This window comes from Monodon monoceros, unplaced genomic scaffold (genome assembly GCF_005190385.1).
Source record: "Monodon monoceros isolate NGI ecotype Baffin Bay Population unplaced genomic scaffold, NGI_Narwhal_1 Super_Scaffold_13, whole genome shotgun sequence".
Lineage (NCBI taxonomy): Eukaryota > Metazoa > Chordata > Mammalia > Artiodactyla > Monodontidae > Monodon > Monodon monoceros.
In genome coordinates this window covers 48,306,831-48,329,837 of record NW_021703769.1, presented here as the reverse complement: position 1 = coordinate 48,329,837, position 23,007 = coordinate 48,306,831, and the positions used below count along the sequence as shown (strand labels likewise).

General features: G+C 62.1%; 2 protein-coding genes across 9 annotated transcripts in view; one reads left to right on the top strand and one right to left on the bottom strand.

Annotated features, from left to right (window-relative positions):
• MPG (N-methylpurine DNA glycosylase) overlaps positions 1-4,677 on the bottom strand; it is a 10,905-nt gene extending 6,228 nt beyond the window's left edge. The window contains exon 1 of one of the 2 annotated variants that reach the window (XM_029219844.1): positions 4,451-4,677. The gene's annotated coding sequence lies outside the window, so the exon portion shown is untranslated. Of the gene's footprint in view, positions 1-1,710; positions 1,871-4,450 lie in introns of those variants that run through there. The other variant, XM_029219843.1, reaches the window with a different exon arrangement.
• Positions 3,600-23,007, top strand: RHBDF1 (rhomboid 5 homolog 1). Of its 7 annotated transcripts, none has more exons than XM_029219834.1 (18): positions 3,600-3,667; positions 15,369-15,509; positions 15,579-15,709; positions 16,662-16,875; positions 17,314-17,523; positions 17,597-17,719; positions 17,792-17,949; positions 18,450-18,707; positions 18,808-18,919; positions 19,032-19,106; positions 19,192-19,353; positions 20,431-20,531; positions 20,692-20,755; positions 21,139-21,233; positions 21,449-21,524; positions 21,597-21,697; positions 21,805-21,958; positions 22,162-22,820. In XM_029219834.1, exons 1-18 carry the CDS (start codon positions 3,617-3,619, stop codon positions 22,579-22,581), a joined length of 2,646 nt encoding a protein of 881 aa, XP_029075667.1. In that variant the 5' UTR covers positions 3,600-3,616; the 3' UTR covers positions 22,582-22,820. The 7 variants fall into 7 exon arrangements, with proteins under 7 accessions (XP_029075667.1, XP_029075664.1, XP_029075669.1 ...); XM_029219835.1 differs by lacking the exon at positions 3,600-3,667 and adding an exon at positions 6,899-6,988; XM_029219831.1 differs by having other exon boundaries at positions 15,369-15,709; positions 22,162-23,007.

Sequence of the window (23,007 nt, the reverse complement as noted above, 5' to 3'; positions counted from 1 at the left end):
GCAGGGCCTGGGGAGGGGACAGTGACACCCAAGCCTGGGACAGGAGGGCTGCTGCCCTCTGATTGCCACTCATCACGTGGTCTCCAAATGAACTTCTGAGCTTCTTTCTGGAACCCTTCCCTTTGCACCCGCCCCTAACCAGGAATTTTAAAACAGCTGTGACCTCAGTGGGGCCTGGCCGAGGAACGGATTGTGGGTCACTGTGTCATCCACACCCCTCCCCAATGCTGGCAGGGCTCCCACTGTGCCAGACCCCTCCTAGAATGGCCCAGAAGGCCTGACACACGCACATGGGTGAGCACCAGGCAGACTGTCTACTTGGCCCCATCCCAAGCGCTCAGGGTATGACCCCCAATGAGTCCCCAGCTGTCCTCTGTCTCATGACCCAGGATGTCAGAATAAGGATAAGTGAGGCAAAAGTGAGGTGTGAGGAATGAGGAGGATCTGCCGAGACCGGCACACTGTCTGCCTCCCACCTGCTGCCACAGGGCCCGGAAAACCTGACCACACACCCTTGGCCGTTTGGGGACCAGCTGCTCTCCAAGGAAAGGAGCAGCAGGTGAGCACTGGGGCCTGGAAACACCCTCCTTAGGGGCTGATTCCCATACCTCCCTGGCATGTGACAGACCCGTTATTTTTAGCGTAAGTGCTGACATTCTATGTTGTCCGGAGCCGCCAGCCTGCTGAGAATGGATGTTGATATGACCCTGTCTGCAGCCGGGCACATTTGCCAACACCCACCACAGGCTGACTCCAGGACGCTGCGGCCCCTGTTCTCCGCCCAGGTTTGGCCCCCGGCCTGCCCCGAGGCTCTGGGGTGGCGCTGGGTCTCTGCCCTGACCCACCCTGGGCAGTGGGGGTCGGCTCATGCAGATGCCCTGGGACTGAGGCTCAGAGAGGCCTTGTCTCCCCCTCTGCAGACCTAGGATTTGAACCTGCCTCAGAGCCTCAGACTGAAGAGTGGGGTGACCCTGCCGTTGCACCCAAGAGTGACCACTGCCCCAGAAAGTGACCTAGGGTGTCTGTGCCTCTGTATCATCTGCAGAAAGGGAACCAACACTGTCATACAAGATGGTTCTGAGAATAAAATGAGAAGCCGGGTAAGCACTTGTCTGGGTACAGCGAGCGCTCACCAATGTTAGGAAGAAACGCAAAACCTGGGGACAAGGGTCACTTCCCAGGCTGGGCCCAGCCAGTGGAGGGCAGAAAACAGCAGCCTGGATGGGGGCACCCAAGGGATCCGCCAGCCCTCCATCAAAACCTGGGCAAACAGTGGGTTAGTAAATAAAGGAAGAGCATTTATCCGTGTGGGACAGACACTGAAGGGAGGAGTGTGGGGAAGTGGCCCCTCGAGGAAACCCTATGGTCATTTCTGCAGCAGACGGGCTCGGGGCAGGGGGAGTCTGGGCCAGGCTGAGCGCCCAGCACGTAAGCAGGAAACCGGTGGCGGGCGCTCCTCTCAGACCTCACTGGCGACCTCGGGCAGGGCCTCGGCTTTGTTTCTGGCAAATGGAGCATCCGAGCCGGCCCAACCCCGCCGTCAGGCGCTCGTCTGGGAACTGCAGACGCCTACGGGCGGCCCGTGCGCACATTACTGGCTCCCACTCAGGGCTCACTGCGGTGGCGGTGCGACTCCGGGGGGTCCGCCCCCGAGCCAGTCCTTCGGCCGTGCGTCCGGCGAGGAGCACGCTCACCTGGGCGCGCACTCACCTGGGCCCCGCGGCGCGCGGGCAACCGGCAGTTCCGTCAGGGCTCTCGAAACTTGTACCTGCCGGCGCTGAGCCCAGCCCGGCGCGGAACGCGTCCCACCGCCCACCCGGAAGCGCCGCCGGGTCCGGGGCTGGAGCCGGCGCCTGCGCGGAGAGGGACGGAGGCCCGGCGGGGGAGGGGGCGGGCGCAGGCGCGGATCCGCCCCGGGGGTGGGGCCGGGCTAGCGATCGGAGTTCCCCGCTGCCGCTCCTGCCCCGCGCCTTACCTCCCATCCGGGACAAAGGCCCGGGGCTGCTGGGACAGTTGTGGTGTGAGGAGGGGGAGCAGGCAGCTGGGGTGGAGGGAAGCCCTCCGCCCCGCGCCCCTCCCAGTGACATGCCCCCCGCCCCACTTGCACCCTGGTCCCAACGCAGCCGCAGCGCTCACTCCACCTGGTGACCTCCAGCTGGTGGTCAGACCACCAAGAAAGAGGCTTGGTCCCTGTGAACCTTGACTGGGCCCTAGAGGGGCCCCGGCTGGGGGTGTAGTGGTTTGGGGGTGCCCCAGACGGTTCGGTGGGGTGCGCGTGGAGTGTGCGTGAGGGAGGTGGTGTCGGAGCCCCTGGTCCTTGGGACTGCGGAGGGGCATTACTTGCTCCATACCTGCGGAGCATTTGGGTGGAGGGGACAGATAGGGCGGGGGAGTGGGCCAGGAAGACTTTGTCCTGGAAGTGGACCCAGGCCTTTCTGGAAGCACCACCACTCCCATCACAATATGGATGGGTCCTGGGATTATGTGTCTGCAGTGGGGCCCCCACCTTTCCCATCACGGAAGGATGCTGAGAGGAGCCCGCCCAAGTCCAGGGGTGGGCCTGCTGGAGCATGGCCAGCCTCCTGAAGAGGCTGAGGCGAGCAGGAGGGCTGTGGGAACCCAGGAACACCCCTTCTGCAGGGCAGTGGCTGGGGGCAGTGTGAGGTATGCCACTGCCCTTTGGGGCAGCAGGGGGAACGCCCCTGCCCTGGACCATGTCCTGAGCTGTCTGACTTGTGTCACCCTGGCCCTGTGAGGGGTACCCATGGGGCCTTGGAGAACAGTTGGGCAAAGGATGGTGTGTGTGGGGGGGGGGAGATGCTGGACGGGCCACGTGACTGGGCCCCTGGGATGAGCGAGTGTGGCACCTGGTCTCAGGGCAAGTCCAGCTGGGGGAACCCTGGTCTCCCAGGGGGAACCTCCTCCTCCTCCTTGGACCAGCCCAGGAGCTCAACTCCAGCCCAGGCCCAGGCCCAGCTGTACTCCCCGCTCCGCCCAGGGCCCCAATCAGGACTTCCTGCGGAGGGAGGGGCAGCAGCCTTTCAGCTCCTGCCGGAAGCCACCCAGCTGTCTGCGGCACTTTGTGCCGCTTCCTTCCGGGGGTGGGCGGTGTGTCGTCAATGAGTGCTTGTGAGGCGGGCCTGGATGTGACTCCCACCCCTTTCTTTCCTCCTTACCCGCTGCAGCCATTCTGCCCGAACAATGACTCCCCCTCCTGCCTTCCTGTGTGCCCAGCCTCCCTTCCCTCCTCTCTTCCCCCTCTCCCTGCTCTGGGAGGGAAACTGAGGCTACAGTTGGGCCAGTCCCCCTGGTGGGGGCAGGGGCAGGGTGGGTGCGGTTTTGTATTCATTTTCATTTTGATTTCACAAATAGTGCATGGTCCTTGTAGAAATCATGGGGAGTCCACGCATTCCCAGAGGGACATCTTTTTCCCAACTTGAAGATGAGGAAAGAGAGGCTTGGAGGACAGCCCAGGAGGAGGAGGCAGGGCTGGAGCCAGCAACCCCTTCTCCAGATGTTCCAGCCTGAGTGCAGGGCCTTGCACAACCTCTGCCCCCCCTTCCCCCCACCCCCCCCCACTTCCTGGTTTGCGGTCTGAGGCTCCACCACAGGCTGGATGTGGTGGGCTGAGCATTCCCACTGTGGCCTACAGGGCAGGCAGGCTGGGGTAAGAAGGTGGTCTCGGTGGGAGGAGGGGCCTGGGGCCTTCTCTTCTCATCCCCAGAGTGCCCTGCTTCTGGGCTGGGAGAGGCCCTTTGGAGGATGTCCATGGAGGATGAAGGTGAGGACGCCCTCAATGCTTTGAAAGGGGCCAGTACTGGGGTGAGTTGCTCTGTGCCCTGCCAGGCCAGCCATGGCCTCTGGAGGAGCCATCAGACCCTGGAGCCTTGAGAGAAAGGACAGCGGCTCCACCAGCCACAGAGGCCAGCACTGTTCCTACCCAGCACACTGTTCACTGTCCTTCTCTCTATGTAGGGACAGCTAACACCGTGAAAGGGGCAGCACCTTCTGGGGGTGACATCTCAGTAGGGCGGCCTCTGGGGCCCTCTGCAGCTGACAGGTCCTGGGGCCTCGGAGGCTCCTTGGGCAGAGTGAGCAGCTGTGGGCTGCATCTTCCTTTCCTGGGGCTGTGCCGCCAGTGCTGCCGGGCCCTGAGGCCAGGTACTTAAGGGCCCCCCTTGCCAGGCCCCAAGACATGGGGAGGGGCAGCTGCCTCAAATAGACAGTGACTTCAGGCCCTGGCTGGTCTGGCCCACTTCTGCCTCTTCCCCAAATAGCCAGGGGCTGGTCCCGGGCCCATTCAGGCCCCCCAAAGCTCAGGCTGGCCTGCTGAGCTGATTCCAGAGTGGCTGGTGGGGATTGCTGTCAGTGGTCAGGACTGCCACCCCCTCAGGTCCTACAGTGAAGTGTAGTCAGGGGGTGCTCCAGATACTTGCCCATCCCCACTCACCTGCACACATACTGGGCAATTGCAGCTGATTTCTATTTCCAGGGCCTGGGAAAAGGAAAAAGAGGGACAGGGAGCTGGGTTTCCGTGTCAGGCCCTCCTCCACCAGAACACAGGGCAGTGGGCCAGGTGTGAGACAGAGCACATGTGTGTGCACACACGTGTCCCTGTGGACTGGGTCCAGGCCTCTGCTCATACTGTCCTTCTGATACCCGGGTCGTCGCTCAGGAGGCTTGGTGGGCTCAGAACCTGGGGATTCCTGGGTTTGCCTGCCAAGGTGTACTTGGGAGCCACACCTGTGAGGGGCAAGTGTTTGCAACAGAGGCTGCTGGGGTCCCACTGGAGCTGAGAGGGTCCTTTGGAGGTAACCTGAACGAATGAACCAGGGGGAAGCCACTTACCTGTGACTGGACACATAGACCACCCTCTCTGGGGAGGGGGTGTTACTTGGGGCAAGGCAGCTCTCATTCACTAAAGGTGACTCCAGGTGGGGCGGGGGTTGAGGTGGGGGGGACTGGGGGATGGGCACCTGTCTCAGCCGTGAGCCAGCTACGGCTATGCTCCTGGCAGCTGGGAATGAGTGTCTGGGTCACGGAGGGGGCCTGGGTACCCTGCAGTACCCACTGCAGGAGACCTGGCAGCACTGGACGCCTGGCCACGGCAAGCTTTGGAGGTGAGCCCAGGCCCTGGACTCCAGAGATGACACCACTGCCGCTGGCCCTGCCAGCCCAGGCTGAGCGTCCAGGTGGACGGGGCATGCTTATTCCTGGCGGGGGTCGAGAATGCCAGGCATGGAGAGACTGTCCTTTCTGTGGGTGAGAGCCTGGCATGGGAGGGGTGGCAGTGTGGGCAGCCAGAGCCCTGAGCATCGGCACTGGGCAGCCTTCAGCCTTCTTCTTGCCTTGTGTCCCCAAGGCACTTGTAGTCACCACCCCACCCCCCAGTGAAGGAGTCCTCTCGTAGCCCCTCCAAAGCTTCCATTGTCTCTCTCTACCTAGGAATTGTGTTGATCTACCTGAGCTCATAAATGACCCAGAGTGTGCAGGCACCACTCTGCCCTGTGGTATGGATGAGGAGACAGTTGGAGGATTCTGTCCCTTTCCCAGGCTCCAGGGCCAACTGTGAATTGGCTGCCACCTCAGGTTGTCTACTTTCTGTGTAGCCAAGGACCAGGGCTTTGTCTGCGGTCATACCCTGGGCATAGCTTGCTGACCTGACCGTGGCAGCACCTCTGTTCAGAGAGGACCACTGCCTCCTGATCCCAGACCAGCAAAGGGCCTGTGAAGACACACTTGTGGACCCTCCAAAGCTGGAGGGGCTGGGCCTCATGTGCCTCAGTATTCTCGTTCCCAGCAGAAGGGTCCTTAGGACACCCATGGTCCGAGTTCTGCTCCCTACGGGGTGGAAGTCTGTGCCCCTCCACCACTCACAGCTCCTGGTCAGCCCTGCCCTGCTGTTGGCACCCCCTCCCCCATTCCCGGGTCTTTCTCTGGTGATTGTGCCCCACCGACTTCTGCAATGTCAGGAGAGAGGGAGAGGAATGTTGGAAAACTCCCGCCAGCAGCCTCAGCCTAGAGCAGATGGGCCATTTTGTGTTCGATTCAGGGAGTGCAGGGATGGGCCCACAGGGCTGGTGGGTGAGCCCTGAAAGAGGGAGGAGCACAGAGTGGTCGCCGGAAATGGTGCTGCCGCCTCTGCGCCTCTGCTCCAGGGGTTCTAGCCTGGCCTGGGAGTGCCTGTTGGGGGAGCAGGGATTCAGCGGGTGGGGAGCACTGGGGCCCCGGGAGGAGGTCACTGCTCTGATCCTGCCTTTGGTGGGAGTGCGACTGAGTGTGCATCAGTGGTTGTGTGCACGTGTGTAAATGGGTGAGAGTGAGCATGGAGGTGTTACAGTGTGTATATGCGGAGGTGTGTGTATGTGAGTCTGTAAACAGGTGTGGGTAAAGGAACACGTGGGCGAGCATGAGTGTGAGTGCGTACAGAGCGTGTGTGTTTAAGTGCATGAACGCAGGGGCATGTGTGTGCGAGTGAGGCTCCCGTGCGGCTTAAGGTGAGAGACTGGGCAGCGCGGCCTTCGGAGGAGGCTGGCGGTCCGGTTTACTGTAGATCCAGGGCCGCCTCCCCCCTCCCCCTCCCCCTCCGCACAGCGCCCCCCGCCCACTTCTCAAGCACAAGTCAAAGCAGAATAAGGTCAGGACTCACTCGGAGTCCGGGAGTGGCTGACGCTGACCATCAGGTTCGGTCCAGCTGGGCCACCAGGTCCTCCCTCCCCGACCAAGGCGCTTTCGACCCCCAGCCGCAGGTGTCCCCGCCGCCCTCCCGGAGGAGGTGACTCGGGCCGGGCGGGCCGCGCGCATTCCTGAGCCTTGAGTCAGCGCGGCCGCCCCCTCCGGCCGGGCCCGCCCCCGGCGCGCACGCCCCTCGCTCCATGGCATTCCCGGGCGGGCGGGCGGGGACTCGGCGCGGGTGCCCTCGGGCCGGCGGCGGCAGCCCCTCCCCGAAGCCCTCAGGACCCCCGAGGCCCCGGTGCCGGCGGCGGCGGTGAGTGAGCGCGCGGGGCGGGGGGCGCGGGGCGCGGACCGGGTGGGTTCCGGGGCTGCGTCCGCCGCGCGCGCGGGGCCCGTCCCCACCCCTCCACGGCCGAAGCAGCTCGGAGCGGCCGGAGTCTGGCTGCGTCCCGGCTTCGGGCGACTCTCCGCCCGAGGCGGCCGGACTTTCCTTCCCGGAGTTTCCCGAGCCGCCCGAGGAGGCGGCCCAGCCCCGGATTCCTAACCCGGCGCGCCGCAAAAATAGCCCGCGGCCGGATTAGCGCGTCCCGGCGGCCTGACCCGGCCGGACATCTCGGCTCCATCCCCCGCCCGACAGCTGAGGGTCCCGGGAGCGGGAGGGCTCGGAGTCCGGGGGTGTCCCCAGGCGCCTCTGAGCTGTACCCTCCCCCCCTTACGCTTTCCTTCCCGGCCACCACCAGTGGGTGGTGTCTCCAAGTCGAAACTCCAGCTCAGAGGGTGGGACTTCTCCGGATCATCCCTGTCCCAGTCGTGTTCCCTGGGGATGGGAATAATTTCAGCAATAATAGCAGTAGCTGTGGAACTGGAGGGGGGGCGGTGGGCGGTGCGAGGAGGGAGTGACCCCACCTTCCGCTTCACAACCCAATCTCCCCGGCTCTAAACACTGGAAGCTGCCGGGCACTTTCCCTACCCTGTGCTCAGTGGCCAAGAGGAGCAGGCCAGGGCTGAGCCTGTGGCCACTACACGGTGCCTCAAAGCAGGCCTGCTCTTGGCTGGGGAGATTGCTGGACCCCAGGTGCTCAGGGCACTGGGGGAGGGCCTGGCTCTCTGCCCTGCTGGGGGCATGTCTGTGCGGCTGGGTGGGGAATGGGCAGGGGAGCCAGACGGTCCTGAGCAGAGTTCCTTCTTCTGTGTGTGCAGTTTGGGGTGGTGCGTCTGTGTGTCTGTCTGGGTGGGCGAGGTCTGGGTCTGGAGGCCCTAGCCCTGTGCTGGGAAAGGCCCCCCCATCCCCATCTGGGGACTTCCTGGCAGAGAAGATTCAAGGATGAAACTGGCTTTTCAGGTTTGGCCCAGCCAGATGCTGGGTTCTCCCCACCCCTGTGGAGCCAGCCCCAGCCCCCTTAGCCCCCACCCAGAGGTTGGGAGGAAGCTGGGCCACCCAGCAGATGGCGGGGGCCCAAGGGGTCCCTGAGGCTGAGCCCCCTGCAACCAGGGGTTATTCTGGGTCCTTTTCCTTGAGAAAAGCAGGGGCTACTAGTGGGGCATAAGAGTTGAGTGGCCCTGGATGGTATGTGCCAGGCCCCAGGCTGCTTCCCAAACCCTCCAAGCAATCTCTGCCCATTGCACAGGGAGCTGACTGAGAGCACCAGAGCTGGAGCAGTGCAGTGACAGCATCCCCCGTCCAGCGTTAGTGGGCCGGCCGGCAAACCACTGCCCTTGGGAGCTCGAATTCTAGGGGAGCCCTTGGTTCAGAGGGAGTCACCCAGGCCTCGCCTGCCTTCCTGGGCCCACCCTCAGGGCCTCTGGACTCAAGCTGCTGCTCAGGGCACCTCCTGTAGTTCCTCTCCCCAGATGTGAGGGGCTCCCCCTGCCCGCACCTCCCCAGCTCCTGTCTCTCCATGTGATCGGTGTCTGTGACAGGATCGACTTTCAGCCCAAGGATCAGATTCCTTAGCTTCTGCCTGTTTCTGGGTTAGGTGTGTTTGAGGGTGACTCCTTCCTCCCTGAACTGAGATGCTCTGGGTGGAGGTGGGGTGGAGTGGTGGCCCAGAGGGGCCTGTTAGCCCTCCCCAGCCTGAGGAGCCCAGATGGTCTGCCCCTCCCCTGGGGGGCTGTGGCCACGTCCCCAGCTCCTGGGCAGACATGGCCCCAGGCTTTGAACCCCCCGGAGGCTTGGTGACCACAGGTGGTGACTGGCCTCTCTGAGCCTCAGTTTCCTGATCTGTAAGATGGACACAGAGGACCCCTGCAGGGGTTGTGACAGGTCAGTGGGGCTAGCCAGCGTCAGGTTTGAGGCAGGTGTGCCAGGCTTCTGCTGACTGAAGCCATTTCTGCTCCGATAATCGACTTCAGGGGCTTGGTGTCCCCTCCCGCGGCCTTACAGATACTATCCAGCAGCTGACGTGTCCTGAGAAGGGTTGCTAAGCCAGAGGGTATGTGGGCATCGGGAGCTCGTGTGGGGGTGGGGGGTTGGTCAGGGGCACTTGTGGGGCCTCTGACTGGTGACTAGGCTGCTCACCTGCCTTCTCTCCAGGCCTGTTGCTGGGATGTGGGTCTTTCCACTGTGTAGCTTGAGACAGGCTTGCACCTAACCCCCGAGGTCCAGCTAGATCCCAGATCGTCCCACCCAGAAGCTATAGCTGAGCCCCTGCCCTACCCCACTGCTGGCTGTGTGGCACGGACGGGTCCTCTGACCTTTCTGAGCCTGGGGCGCCCCGACCCCAGGGTGCGTCCACCCTGCCAGACCCAGACGGGTCATAGGCTTTAATTCTGGTGGCCAGTGACCCTCTGGGTCATAGTCTGCTGAGGCTTTGGGCAGCGCCCAGTCCACAGGGCCAGTGCTCCCTTTCCTGCACCACCCTCCCAGGGCAGTTACCTTCAGGGCCTCCTGTGCAGAGAGCCTCCTGTGGTTCTGTTGTTGGATCCCTGCATTCCTATCATCTGGGGTGACAGCTGGTGATGGGCGCCTTGGGGGGGCAGGGATCCGATGTGTCCTCCTGGGGACAGCACGGGGCACCCAGCAAGCCATTGGCCAGGTGTCAGGTCTGCCCTGCTCCCTTCTGAACCTCATATCTTCCACAGAAGAGTGGAGGGGTCTCTGGGAGGGGTGAGGGCCTGGCCAGGATCATTCCCGACAAGATGCCGGTTACTGATGGTGAGGTCAAGAGGCACAGAGCAGCCAGCTCACTTTCGCTTTGCCACATAGGAGCACGTAGTGGAGGACTGAATTCTAGGCTGCCAGACAGCTGTTGATTCCCCCCTCCCAAGGGAGACCTGGGGCTGGGCATCAGACTAGGGGTCAGACAGGACACTGAGGGTCAGAGGTCACGGTTCACGTGGGGAGGTCAGAGGAGCTGGCGCATCCTGGGACCATGCTCAGGTGAGCTGGGCACACGTCTGGGCAGGTGTCCTGGGGTGGGCCCAACTGCTCCAACTGACTTGGGTGGCGGGTGGTCCCCTGGGCAGGGTAGGCCCCAGGCTTGGTGGGTCTGGCCCTGGGGCCGGGCCGCTTGCTTGACCTCCAGCTGCCCTTGGTCTGTGTTGTCCCTCAAGTGTGCGGGGCAGGCCTAAGTGCAGAAATAGAGGGTCCAGCTTAACCCCGGCCACAGCCTGTCCAGGCCTGGGTGGGCCAGAACTTCTCCCCAGTCTCCTCCTGCCTCTTGGCCACACCTTCCCAAACTGGGCCTCCCCAAAGGGTGTGGCCTGGGTCCTCCCACGCCTTGTGCTCTGGTTGAATGTGCTCCCGGGCCCTCCTTGGGGAGCTCCCCACAGATGGCAGGCATCACCAGCCTGCTCGTTTGTTTGTTTCTTTTTAGTTGAAGTATAGATGACTTACAATATTATATTCGTTTTAGGTCCAGCCTGGTTTTTTTTTGATTCAGCTGCTGCTTCTCGAGCACCTACTGTGTGCCCAGCACTGCTGTGGCGCCTGAATTTCAGAGGGGAAAATTCAGGCTATCTCAGGGTTGCAGGTGGTAGAGGGGAGCTGGGTCAGTGCACAGTGTCTCAGGCCAGGCTCCCCGACACCGGCCTGCCTGCACTGGCTCCTGCTTCTGGACCCCCCCTGGACCCCTGCCCAGGGTCCCCCATCATCCCCAGAGCAGGCATGGCTGCTTCTCAGGGCTGCCCCACAGCCCTCCACCCTGCTGGCTACAGTGGCTCCCCTCCCCTCGCTCCCGCTTAAAGCAGCCCTGGTGGTCCCGGTACCCTGCAGGCCCTCCCTCTGCATCCCCTCCAGCTTCACCCCACACTCCTGAGCTGCTCAGAGCTCCGTCTTCACAGTTAGCTTTTGCTTCGTCAGCCTCCCCACTGCGCTTCTAGTTGCCTGTTTGGGTGTCTCCTGGTGGGTCTGGGCCCCGGGTGGGCAGCCACGAATGTCACCAGAGTGACTCAGACGGCAGGCAGGCCCTCCCTGGGCTGTGGTCTCTCCCTGCACTGAGGGGCAGCAGAGCAGAGATGCTGTTGGGATTCCCCCTCAGGGACCGTCTAGGAACAAGAGCCCACTGTGCGCCTGGGGGAGACCCAGACACTGAGCCACTGTCTCCTCTGGGCGGGCGCTGTGCCCCTTCCCGGCCCAGACTCTTTGTCCGGTCTGGACCCGACCCTCCCCCACACCCTCAGGGTCCACTGTGGAGCCACCCCCGACCCTGCTTGTGAATCCCACCCACTTGATGCCCAGATTGCCGCAGGGGCGCTGGGGGATTGGGCACACAGGGGTGGGTCAGGCCGGGAACCCATAGCACTGAGGGCAGGGAGCTGTGTGGGTTATGGGGCACCCTCCAGCCTCTGCCCCAGACACAGGAGGGATCTGGTGGGGTGAGGGCCACCGGGAGGTCTGTATGTCCAGGCAGGGAGCTGGTGCCTCCCTCGTGAGGTGAGCGGCTCCTGTGTCTGGTGGGCCCAGGCCAGCGGGGGTCAGGGGGGCATCTGGCTCCTGTGTGTGCTCACCACCCGCTTCCCACCTGCTTGCTTGTGCTGTTTCTGTTCCCACCCGGTCATGTGGTAGCTCCTCCTCCCAGAGCCAAGTGAAGGGGCATCTTTGGGAATTTGCCATCACCCCATTTCATGGGGACTGGCCCCTGCTAGCTCGTGCTCTGAAATGACCAGTGATCATTCAGCAGTGGCTCTGGAGCAGCCCTGTCCTAGGCACTGTGGACCCGGCATGACAGGACCGGACCGCACACACGTGGGTGCGCTCCCGACCGTGCCAAGGGAATCCAGGGCCTGTCAGGGAGGGGCCGCCTGACTGAGGCGGGGGATCCTTGAACACGTGGGCAGAATGCGTGTACTGGGAGAGCCAGGTGTGAGGAGAGGCTGTGGGAGCACAGTGGGAGCCAGGGAGGGTCGCAAGTGTGTGTGTGGTGCTGAGCCAGTCAGCTGGCAACGGTTCTGGCACTCCTGAGTGGAGAACCAGCTTCTGTCACCTAGAGGTGCTGGGCGTGCGCAGGCTCCTGTAGGGGCTCGTCCCTGGCACCCAGCCTGCCGGGTACCAGCAGTGATCCCAGGTCCACACTTGGCCTCTCTAGACCTCACAATAGCGCTACCAGGAGCGTATGAAACTCTGTGAGGCATGGGGTGGTTGGGTGGCAGAGACAGACTTAAGGTACCATAGCCTCCCCCATCTGAAATGCTAAGGGGGTCCCCATCCTGTCTGGCCCCTTCCCGACAAGGCCCCATGGGCACAGCACCATCTGAGGAGTCCGATCGCCCAGATCTCCACCTGGCAGGCCCGGCCCGCCGTGGCTCAGAGGGTGCACCCAGGGTGCTGTCCCAGCCCTGCAGGTTCTGGACGCGCCTCTCAGCACCTTCTGCCTTCTCGATAAGCCTAACACTGTCTGAGGTTCCACCACTAGTGCTTGAGACCTGGAGCTGTCCTGCCCAGTCATTTCCTTACCAGCAGGGAGAGCTTACAATCACCTTGGTCTGTGAAGGGAGGGCTGGCGGATGACAAGGAAGACGCTGCCCTCCCAGGATGCTGACCTGTGGCCTGGTCAGCCACAGCCGTGCAGGGCTGGGCTGGGTTGTGGTGCGAGTTGGATGCCGAGTGCTGGTCCCAGAGGGACCCAGTTCTCAGTCAGGATGCCCTCATGTCAGACACTGCCTCCATCCCCTCCAGGGACCCTCCATCTGACCGCAGCTTGTGGGGCTCAGTGTAGGCGGGGCCAGGAAGGGATTCCCAGGGATGTGGGAACAAATGCTGCCCTCAGCCCTTTTCCTGAGACCAGAGCAGGTGAGGGCAGGGGAGAGAGGCTTGGCCCTGGGAGCTATGTTGTGATGGAAAGACTCCTGAGTGCATAGTCAGCTCAGGGAAAAGGTCGGAACGTGAGGGATGGGCCAAGAGTCAGAAGGCATCCCCGGACTGCCTCCCTCCAGGCCTGTTCCTGGTTGGGGTAGGGCCAGTGGGAACCGTGATTAGTGTTCAGGCTCAGCCCCATTTGGTACAGGGCCAGTAGGCGCTGCCAGCTGCATCCTGGCCTGATCTCCAGTCAATACAGGGCCAGTAGGACCTGTGTGCTGGGTCCCGGGCTGGTCCCCGATTGTCATAGGGCCAATAGAAGCTGTGAGTGTTGTCCTGGGCCTATCCCTGGGTAGCAGAGGGCCGCTAGGAGCTAGGAGCGGCGTCCTGGGCCCCCCGTGTCTTATGAGCAGCACAGCAGCGTTCTGTGCCATCCCGCGTCTGTGCCACGGGGCCGGGGGGGGGCGGTGCGGGATGAGCAACATCCCTGGCCGTTCCCAGGTCCATAGAGAGCTGGGGGTGGTGGTGGCTCTGAGCAGGGTTCTGGACCCCTGGACCTTCCCTGATCTGTAAAGGGCCAGTAGCAACTGTGTCCTTAGTTATGCCGCCTGAATATGTGGCCTTGGGCAAGACAAGCCTCTCTTTCTAGGCCTCAGTTTCCCGATTTGTAAAGTATTTTCTCTGTATCTCTCCAGGCAGTTGAGAGGGAGGCTCCAAAGTAGAAGCTGTTTCTAGCGACCTCAGTGGATGGGTCACAGACCCCGCAGGTCAGAATCTTCAGGGTCTGAAGCTCTTTGAGAGGCTGAGGAATTTTGGAGTCTCCACCACGCCCCTGCTATCCTTGCCCCCGTTGTTCTAGGAACCCTTCTAGTCTTGGATATCCTGTTTCCAGGCCCTGTGATCCTTCTCTGGGGCCAGGGAAGCAGATACGCCCTGAAACTGCCATTTCGTAAAGGGAGAATTAAGTGCCAAGGAGCCATGCTTATGTGGCCACTGCCTCACGGTCACATGGCCAGGCTGGGGTGGCCCAAATCAAGCCCTGGCCTCTCTGCTCTGGGTCCTGGGCCCTCCCCCTGTGCCCAGGTAATGTGGGACAGGGGTCTCAGATGCTTAAGGTGGCACAGAGCAAGGCGTCCCGAAGCACTGTGGGGCTTTGCTGCTGTTTCTGGGCCTGTGGCGCCCCCTGGTGGTCACAGCGGCCTTTTCACCAGGTGGTTTCCAGGAGGTCTCTTGGCTATAGGAGCCCTTGGCCCCTGGGAAGCCAGGTGGTCCCTCCTCTGAGAGATGGAGGGACCATGCACCCTGTCGTGGGCATAGTGAACCCTCTGTCTCTGGAGCAGCTGTCATGGTGGTTAAGAAGCTGAGGTCTGTGTCCAATAGGCTTGAGATTTGCCCCGTGTACAGACCGGGCCAGCCCCTCAGCTTGCCTCTGCCCTCGTGCTTATTCATACTTCTGCACTGGCCATTCCCAGTGTGGGGAACACCCTGCCACCTAACCTTGCTCACTAGATCAACTCGAAAGCCTTTGCTCAGACGTCACCGCACAGAGAGGCATCGCTCCTCTGACGACTGTAATGTGCTGGTTTTTCCTTTATCTTTTAATTAACTTTTTAAAAAATTTTATTTATTTTTGGCTGCGTTGGGTCTTCATTGCTGCACGCGGGCTGTCTCTGGTTGCAGCGAGCAGGGGCTACTCTTCGTTGTGCGCGGGCCTCTCATTGCGGTGGCTTCTCTCATTGCGGAGCATGGGCTCTAGGTGTGCGGGCTTCCGTAGTTGTGGCACGCAGGCTCAGTAGTTGTGGCGCATGGGCTTAGTTGCTCCGTGGCATGTGGGATCTTCCTGGACCAGGGATCGAACCCATGTCCCCTGCATTGGCAGGCGGATTCTTAACCACTGCGCCACCAGGGAAGTCCTGATGTGCTGTTTTATCCTTGTCACACGTTGCAGCCTTTAGCACGGTGTATCTACATGTGAGCTTATTGTTTGTCTGGACTCTAAGCTTGAGGAGTGCAGGGATTTTGTCTGTTTCGGTTTCCCTGCTTCTCCACCAACATGTCCCAAGCATCTAGGAGTGGCTCATAGTAGGTCCTCAGCTATTCATCACATGAATGCATGTTGTTTGAGGACCTAGTGTGTGCCTAGCCGTGTCTTTCGGGACGACAGAGGCAGGAACCAAGCGCGTGGGTGCCGAGCCCGTGCTGGGACTCTGGCAGCAGAGCCGTGCCCACGCCTGTTGGGCTATCCCTGCTTCTCCCTCCTCCTGTGTCTGGGCCCCATGAACCCTCAGAGATCTGCCAGTGCTGTTTTTTGGCTGCGCCATGCAGCTTGCAGCATCTTAGTTCCCCGACCAGGGATTGAACCCGGGCCCCCGGCAGTGAAAGTGTGGAGTCCTAACCACTGGGCTGCCAGGGAAGTGCCTGTCAGCGCTGTTATTGAATAACACACCATGCTCCCTAGGCCCCCCTAGCTCTGCCTGGAACCATGGGTGAGGCCCGCAGGGACAGCACCAGCAGCCTGCAGCGCAAGAAGCCGCCGTGGCTGAAGCTGGATATCCCGGCCGTGGTGCCCCCGGCAGCAGAGGAGTCCAGCTTCCTGCAGGTAGGCCCTGGCCAGCGGGGGCTGCAGGTGCAGCCCATCCAGCCGCCTCACTGGGTCCCCGTTGCCCAGCCCCTGAGACGCCAGGCGTTCCTGCGCAGTGTGAGCATGCCGGCCGAGCCCACCCGCGTCCCCTCACCCCACCAGGAGCCCCGGCGTCCGGGGCTGCAGCGCCAGATGTCCATCACACAGACCATCCGCAGGTACTTCGCTGTCCCGGCTGCTCCGCGGCAGGTTGGGGGCTGGGCCGGTGGGACAGAAGCAGGCATACAGGGTCCCCTTTGGGCACCGGGGCTGGAAGTGGAGCAAGGGCTTTCTCCTCCATCCTGTCCCCTCATCACCCTGTCCTCCTCCTGCTCTGGGGACTGACTGCTGTCACCTACTGCCTTTCTCTGCTCCCCCCCAGAACTTGCTCTCTCCTCTCTCTCTCGCCCGCCCCCCCCCCCCCCAATGCTCTGGTCCCCCCTGAACAGCCGACAGGTGCGCTTTGGGCGTGTCCACACTCTGCCTCTGTTGGGCGCCCCTGCTGCCCGCAGGGCCCTCACACAGCGCTCGTCTCTCTCTCGGTCCCTGCTCAGGTACCTTGGGCAGGGCATGAGTGTGTTGGCGTCAGCTGGTGTGTGCATGGCTTGTGACCTCTCGGGAGCTGCCAGCGTGGTTGGTGTTCCCCGGGGGCTCCTGACGGCAGGTGCTGGCAGTGTTTTTGCTTGCATGTCCAAGGACTGTGGGCAGCCTGCTTGGGTGTGCGGCGCCCCCTGCCTGACTTCTGTGGTGTCCAAGGTCAAGCTGCTGCCCAGGGCCACGCTTTCTCGGGCTGAGCTAAGGGCTGAACTCTGACGTCTGTCTCCAGACTCAGTGTCTCCCCACAAATGCCCGTCTCAGGGATGGAGTGAGGGCCTGTGTGAAATACTCACCTATTTCACCAAGACCTGCCATCTCTGGTGCTGGTGGCAGCTTGGAGCTGGCTAATTGTTTAGAGGGTGGCCAGGGCCGAAACCCACTTATCCTCTTAATCAGACCCAGCCCACCTGGACCCCAGACCCTGGAGTGTCCGGAGGCTTGGGGCGGGCATGCTGCCCAGGTGTAGTGCCTCTGAGGCCCCTGCTGGGGAGAGGGGACAGCTAGCCTCCCCTTGCTGAGTCCCTCCCCTGGCAGGGGCACTGCCGACTGGTTTGGAGTGAGCAAGGACAGTGACAGCACCCAGAAGTGGCAGCGCAAGAGCATCCGTCACTGCAGCCAGCGCTACGGGAAGCTGAAGCCCCAGGTCATCCGGGAGCTAGACCTGCCCAGCCAGGACAACGTGTCGCTGACCAGCACTGAGACGCCCCCTCCTCTGTACGTGGGGCCATGCCAGCTGGGCATGCAGAAGGTATGCCCTCCCGCTGCTGCCTCCCACAGTTCCGTCACTCTGCTGCCCTGAGCTGGGGCTGGGGACACAGCCAGTCTAAGCACAGAGGTTGCTTGGAGCTCACGGTCTGGGCGGGTGGTCGGATGGTCCCGTAAAGGCACCTAAGATACTCTCTGGGAAGCGGGGCTTGGGGGAGAGGACAGGTCCTGGGATTGTACCACAGGCCAGCCTCTGGGTGGGAGAGCATCCCAGGATGAACAGCAGCGTAAAGGAAATACAGGCGGAGAACGGGACCCCTCTGGTGCAGTGGTGGGGGGGGTGGTACCCACTCAGCTGTCCAGGGAGCCTCTGGGGAGCGGGACGAGCAGCAGCTGTGTTCTCCATGGCGGGGCCGGGTGGGGGAGGAGCCGCCTTGGCTAGACCCAGCCCCCGACTCCTGCATCTCCTCCCCTCCTCCAGATCATAGACCCCCTGGCCCGGGGCCGGGCCTTCCGCTTGGCGGATGATGCCGCCGATGGCCTGAGTGCCCCGCACACGCCGGTCACGCCGGGTGCCGCCTCCCTCTGCTCCTTCTCCAGCTCCCGTTCGGGTTTCAACCGGCTCCCGCGGCGGCGCAAGCGCGAGTCGGTGGCCAAGATGAGCTTCCGGGCAGCCGCTGCGCTGGTGAAGGTGGGTGCAGGGGCCGGGGTGGGGGCGGGGGTTGAGCCAGTACCACGCTGCGTCCTCACCCCCTCGCTGGCAGGGCCGCTCGGTTAGGGATGGCACACTGCGCCGGGTCCAGCGCCGAAGCTTCACTCCTGCCAGCTTCCTGGAGGAGGACACGGCTGACTTCCCCGACGAGCTGGACACATCCTTCTTTGCCCGGGTAAGAGCCTGGCACCATCACCCATGACCCCTGTGCCTATGCTTCCCACACTGACCATGCGTGTTTGCTCAGGAAGGTGTCCTCCACGAGGAGCTGTCCACATACCCAGATGAGGTGTTCGAGTCCCCATCGGAGGCAGCGCTTAAGGACTGGGAGAGAGCCCCAGAGCAGGCGGACCTCACGGGTGGGGCCCTGGACCGCAGCGAGCTGGAGCGCAGCCACCTGATGTTGTGAGTGCCTCCTGGCGGGCTCCGAGGGGGCCGGGGGGCAGGTCCTGCGGCTCTCAGGAGCGGCTGGCCCCAAAGGCACGACCCTAGAGGGCCCCGGGAGGAGGTCATCTTGTGGACTGGGAGCCCAGCTTGGCAACTGTGTTTGGGGGACCCAGGGGTGGGCACCGTTCGAGTCTGGACTGCCCACACCTGGAAGAGGATCTCAGTCCCAGAGCCCACAGGCTGGAGAGAATCTCGGGGGAAGGAGGAGGTGACGTAGTTAACACTCGCAGATTAGCCAGGGACCCTCATGTAGGTCCGAACCCACCTCCCTGCCATGCCAGGAGCGGCTGGGGATCATGCTTTTACTGGTGAGGTGTGGGCTGACATCAGCCTGTCACACAGTGTCTTCACCGCTAGTTGGGAGCAAGACAGACACGGAGTGTCGCCCATGCCCACCGGGGATGGACTGTGGCAGGTGGGAGGTCTGGGGCTGGGAGTGACGGCACCCCTTCCCCCAGGCCCCTGGAACGTGGCTGGCGCAAGCAGAAGGAGGGCGGTGCAGGGGCCCCGCAGCCCAAGGTGCGGCTGCGGCAGGAGGTGGTGAGCGCCGCCGGTCAGCGGCGGGGCCAGCGCATCGCGATGCCGGTGCGCAAGTTCTTCGCCAGGGAGAAGCGGCCGTATGGGCTGGGCATGGTGGGCCGGCTAACCAACCGCACTTACCGCAAGCGAATCGACAGCTATGTCAAACGCCAGATTGAGGACATGGACGACCACAGGTAGGCGTGGAGGGGATGCGGCTTCGGGAAGGCAAGGCTCCAGGTGGGTGTGGGGGCTCCGGGTTGGGGATGCCGCCTCTGCTGACGCTTTGCCCCGCAGGCCCTTCTTCACCTACTGGCTCACCTTCGTGCACTCGCTCGTCACCATTCTAGCCGTTTGCATCTATGGCGTGGCACCCGTAGGCTTCTCACAGCACGAGACCGTAGACTCGGTGAGCCTCGGCACCTTCCCTGGCAAGCCCTGGGCTCTGGGCTCCCTCCCACCCATTCTGGGAGGAGAGGGCTCGGCTGAGCTCTGTCTGATCTTTCTCCCCAAACTTCCAGGTGCTGCGCAACCGAGGGGTCTATGAGAATGTCAAGTACGTTCAGCAGGAGAACTTCTGGATCGGGCCCAGCTCGGTGAGGGTGGGGCCGGGGGGCGGGGCCCCAGGGCCCCTGGGCTGGCCGAGGGCCCGGCCGCAGCTGCACATCCTCTTCCCTGCAGGAGGCTCTCATTCACCTGGGTGCCAAGTTCTCACCCTGCATGCGCCAGGATCCGCAGGTGCATAGTTTCATCCACGCTGCGCGCGAGCGTGAGAAGCACTCAGCCTGCTGTGTGCGCAACGACCGGTCTGGCTGCGTGCAGACCTCAGAAGAGGAGTGCTCGGTGAGTGCCTGCCCACAGCTCAGCTCGCACCCTTGTCTGCACCTTGTGTTTGTGGTTACCTTGGGACTTCAGATAGAGCCAGCTGGTTATCCTAAACCCCTAGTTCTCAGCACATTATGCCGTCCGTCTGTGCCAGGCCCCTTGCATCACATTTTCCTTTTTTCCTGCACCTCCTCCATCTCATGCTGCTCACCCTGTAGACCCTGTGTCCTTAATTTATTTTTATTAATTTATTTTTTTTATGACCGCGCTGCAAGGCTTGTGGGATCCTAGTTCCCCGACCAGGGATCGGACCCAGGCCCGGCATTGAAAGCGCCAAGTCCTAACCACTGGACCGCCAGGGAATTACGCACGTGTCCTTAATTTGGGTGTGCTCTTCCCACACGTGTTCATCTTGTTTTTGTGCACGTGTCTTAAGTTTCTATAAATGGTATTGCCTTTTCCCACTAAATTAAAAAAAAATTTTTTTTTGAATACTTTTTGGCTGCATCGGGTCTTATTTGCGGCAGGCGGGATCTTTGTTGCGGCGAGTGGGCTTCTCTCTAGTTGTGGCATGGGGGTTTTTTCTCTTCTCCAATTGTGGTGCGCGGGCTCCAGAGTGCGTGGGCCCTGTAGTTTGTGGCACGCGGGCTCTCATTGAGGAGCACGAGCTCAGTAGTTGTGGCGCGAGGGCTCAGTTGCCCCGCGGCATGTGGGATCCCAGTTCCCCGACCAGGGATCGAACCCGTGTTCCCTGCATTGGAAGGCAGATTCATTACCACTGGACCACCAGGGAAGTCCCTGAATTTTAAAAACTTTATCCACGTTTTTATCATCTTATTTGGAGGTGCCGTAGTTTGTACCAGTTCTCTGATTTTGAACACTGGTGGTTTCTATTTTTAAGCTAATAGGAACTATGCTGTTGAATTCCTTACAACCATCTCCCAACACGCGAGCGATTTCCAGAGTTTAAGTTCAGAGTGGTGGGGGTGTAGAGCCAGAGGGAGGAGCTCAGAATCAGTGCTTCTGATTCCTCCCGTCTGGGAACTGTACCGGGACGTGGGCTCTGACCAGGGCTGAGCCCGTGTCCTCCCACAGTCCACGCTGGCAGTGTGGGTGAAGTGGCCCTTCCATCCCAGCGCCCCAGACCTTGCTGGCCACAAGAGGCACTTTGGCTCTGTCTGCCACCAGGACCCCAGGTCAGTCCTGCTGGCCCCTCCCTTACCTTCCTTTGTCCACGTCTCCCTTGGGAGTGAGGGTGGAGAGAGGTATAATGGCTCTCCTTGTTGTCCAGTCGGGCAGGAGGGGGCTAAGCCAAGGGCACAAAGCAAGGACTGACCACATCCTGGGCTCGTGCAGGGTGTGTGATGAGCCTTCCTCCGAGGACCCCCATGAGTGGCCAGATGACATCACCAAGTGGCCGGTGAGCCGGGGTGGAGGGGTTGTTTGGGAGTCACCCTTATCGTGTGGGGGAGGAATCCACACCTCATCCATCAGCGATGCCCCAGAGGTCCCCGTTGGGGGACCACCCTGTGCTTCCAGATGCTTTGCACTGGCTGTTAGCCAGCCTGTCCATCCACCACAGCCTACCTCTCTGAGCAGAACCATGGAGCCTTGGGAGGTCAAATGACATTATTCCAATTTGACAGATGGTCAAACTGAGGCTTAGGGTGTAGTACCTGCTTGAAGTCAAAGGAAGCCTATTTCCCATCCTAGGAGCCTGTCCATCTTTGCCCCAACCAAGCATAGCGTGGGGCCCAAGGTTAGGGGAGACCCTGACCCAACTCACCCCCATTTGTGACACAGATCTGCACCAAAAACAGCGCTGGGAACTACACCAACCACCCGCACATGGACTGTGTCATCACGGGCCGGCCCTGCTGCATTGGCACCAAGGGCAGGTAGGGCTGCCTGTGTGGGCATGTGCAGCTGGTCCTGGGCACAAAGTGTTGCCCTGGGGCTGTGCCCTCTTCCCCTCCCCAGTCCCAAAATAACTCAAGATACCAAGGGGCATGGGGTGAGGAAGGGGCTAGGCCTATCCAGGGCCAACAAAGCTGGGCAAGTGGGGCTGAAACCTGGGCCTGGAAGCCCTCCCAACCCTGGCCTGACCTTCCAGGTGTGAGATCACCTCCCGGGAGTACTGTGACTTCATGAGGGGCTACTTCCACGAGGAGGCCACACTCTGCTCTCAGGTAGGCCTCCGGGGTGAGGGTCCCTCCCCGTCCCCGCAGCCATGGCGGGTGCTGACAGGCCACTCTGCACAGGTGCACTGCATGGACGACGTGTGTGGGCTGTTGCCCTTCCTCAACCCCGAGGTGCCCGACCAGTTCTACCGCCTGTGGCTGTCCCTATTCTTGCACGCTGGGCAAGTGACACCATGTGGGCTGAGCGGGGTTGGGTGGAGTGGGTGGTCCCAGGGACCCCAGGAGTAGCTGGTGAGCCTTCCCCGCTGAATGCCCCCCCTCCCCACAGGATCCTGCACTGCTTGGTGTCTGTCTGCTTCCAGATGACTGTCCTGCGGGACCTGGAGAAGCTGGCAGGCTGGCACCGCATAGCCATCATCTACCTGCTGAGTGGCATCACTGGTAACCTGGCCAGTGCCATTTTCCTGCCATACCGGGCAGAGGTAAGGCTGCCCCCAGGGTGGGGCCCTCCTACGTGCACCTGCTGCCCAGCATGAACTGGTTCCACCACAGAGTCGAGTTCCTACAGTGCCCCGCCTGGGAGCAGCTCCACTTGGCTCCTGTCCCAATACACTCTGGGCGGAGGGAGGCGGGACAGGGCGACCCGCTCAGGCCCACCGGCTCACAGGCACCCACACGCCCCCAGGTGGGCCCCGCCGGCTCGCAGTTCGGCATCCTGGCCTGCCTCTTCGTGGAGCTCTTCCAGAGCTGGCAGGTCCTGGCGCGGCCCTGGCGTGCCTTCTTCAAGCTGCTGGCTGTGGTGCTCTTCCTGTTCACCTTCGGGCTGCTGCCCTGGATCGACAACTTCGCCCACATCTCGGGCTTCGTCAGCGGCCTCTTCCTCTCCTTTGCCTTCTTGCCCTACATTAGCTTTGGCAAGTTTGACCTGTACCGCAAGCGCTGCCAGATCATCGTCTTTCAGGCGGTCTTCCTGGGCCTCCTGGCCGGCCTGGTGGTCCTCTTCTACTTCTACCCTGTGCGTTGTGAGTGGTGCGAGTTCCTCACCTGCATCCCCTTCACTGACAAGTTTTGTGAGAAGTACGAGCTGGACGCTCAGCTCCACTGAGCTGGTGGGGTGCTGGGGCCGTGTGCCCTGTGGGCCGGGGCCAGGCCTGAGGCTCGGGACTCCGCCTGCGAGCCCTGCTCCCCTTGCACAGACCCCTTGTGCCGTGTTCACTGCTGTTGAACCCCTCGTACTTCCGGGCATTTATCACAGTAGTTCCCGAGATTACCTTCTAACTAGCCTCTCGACGACCACCTCATGTGGCCAATAAATGGACCGGGAGCGTTTTAGCTGCCACTAACTTGACCAGAGCTGCCTCCTCCTTTCCGGGTTCTGGCTGGAGGCTGTGGAGGGAGGTCCTTCAGTGCCCAGGCCTCCCACTCACAAGTCCCCAGAACAGGGAACTCAGTGTCACGTACACCTCCCAGGGAAGTCCTCAGCCAAGTGCACACACCCTGTCCCCGTTCTATAGGAGGACTGGTAGGCGAC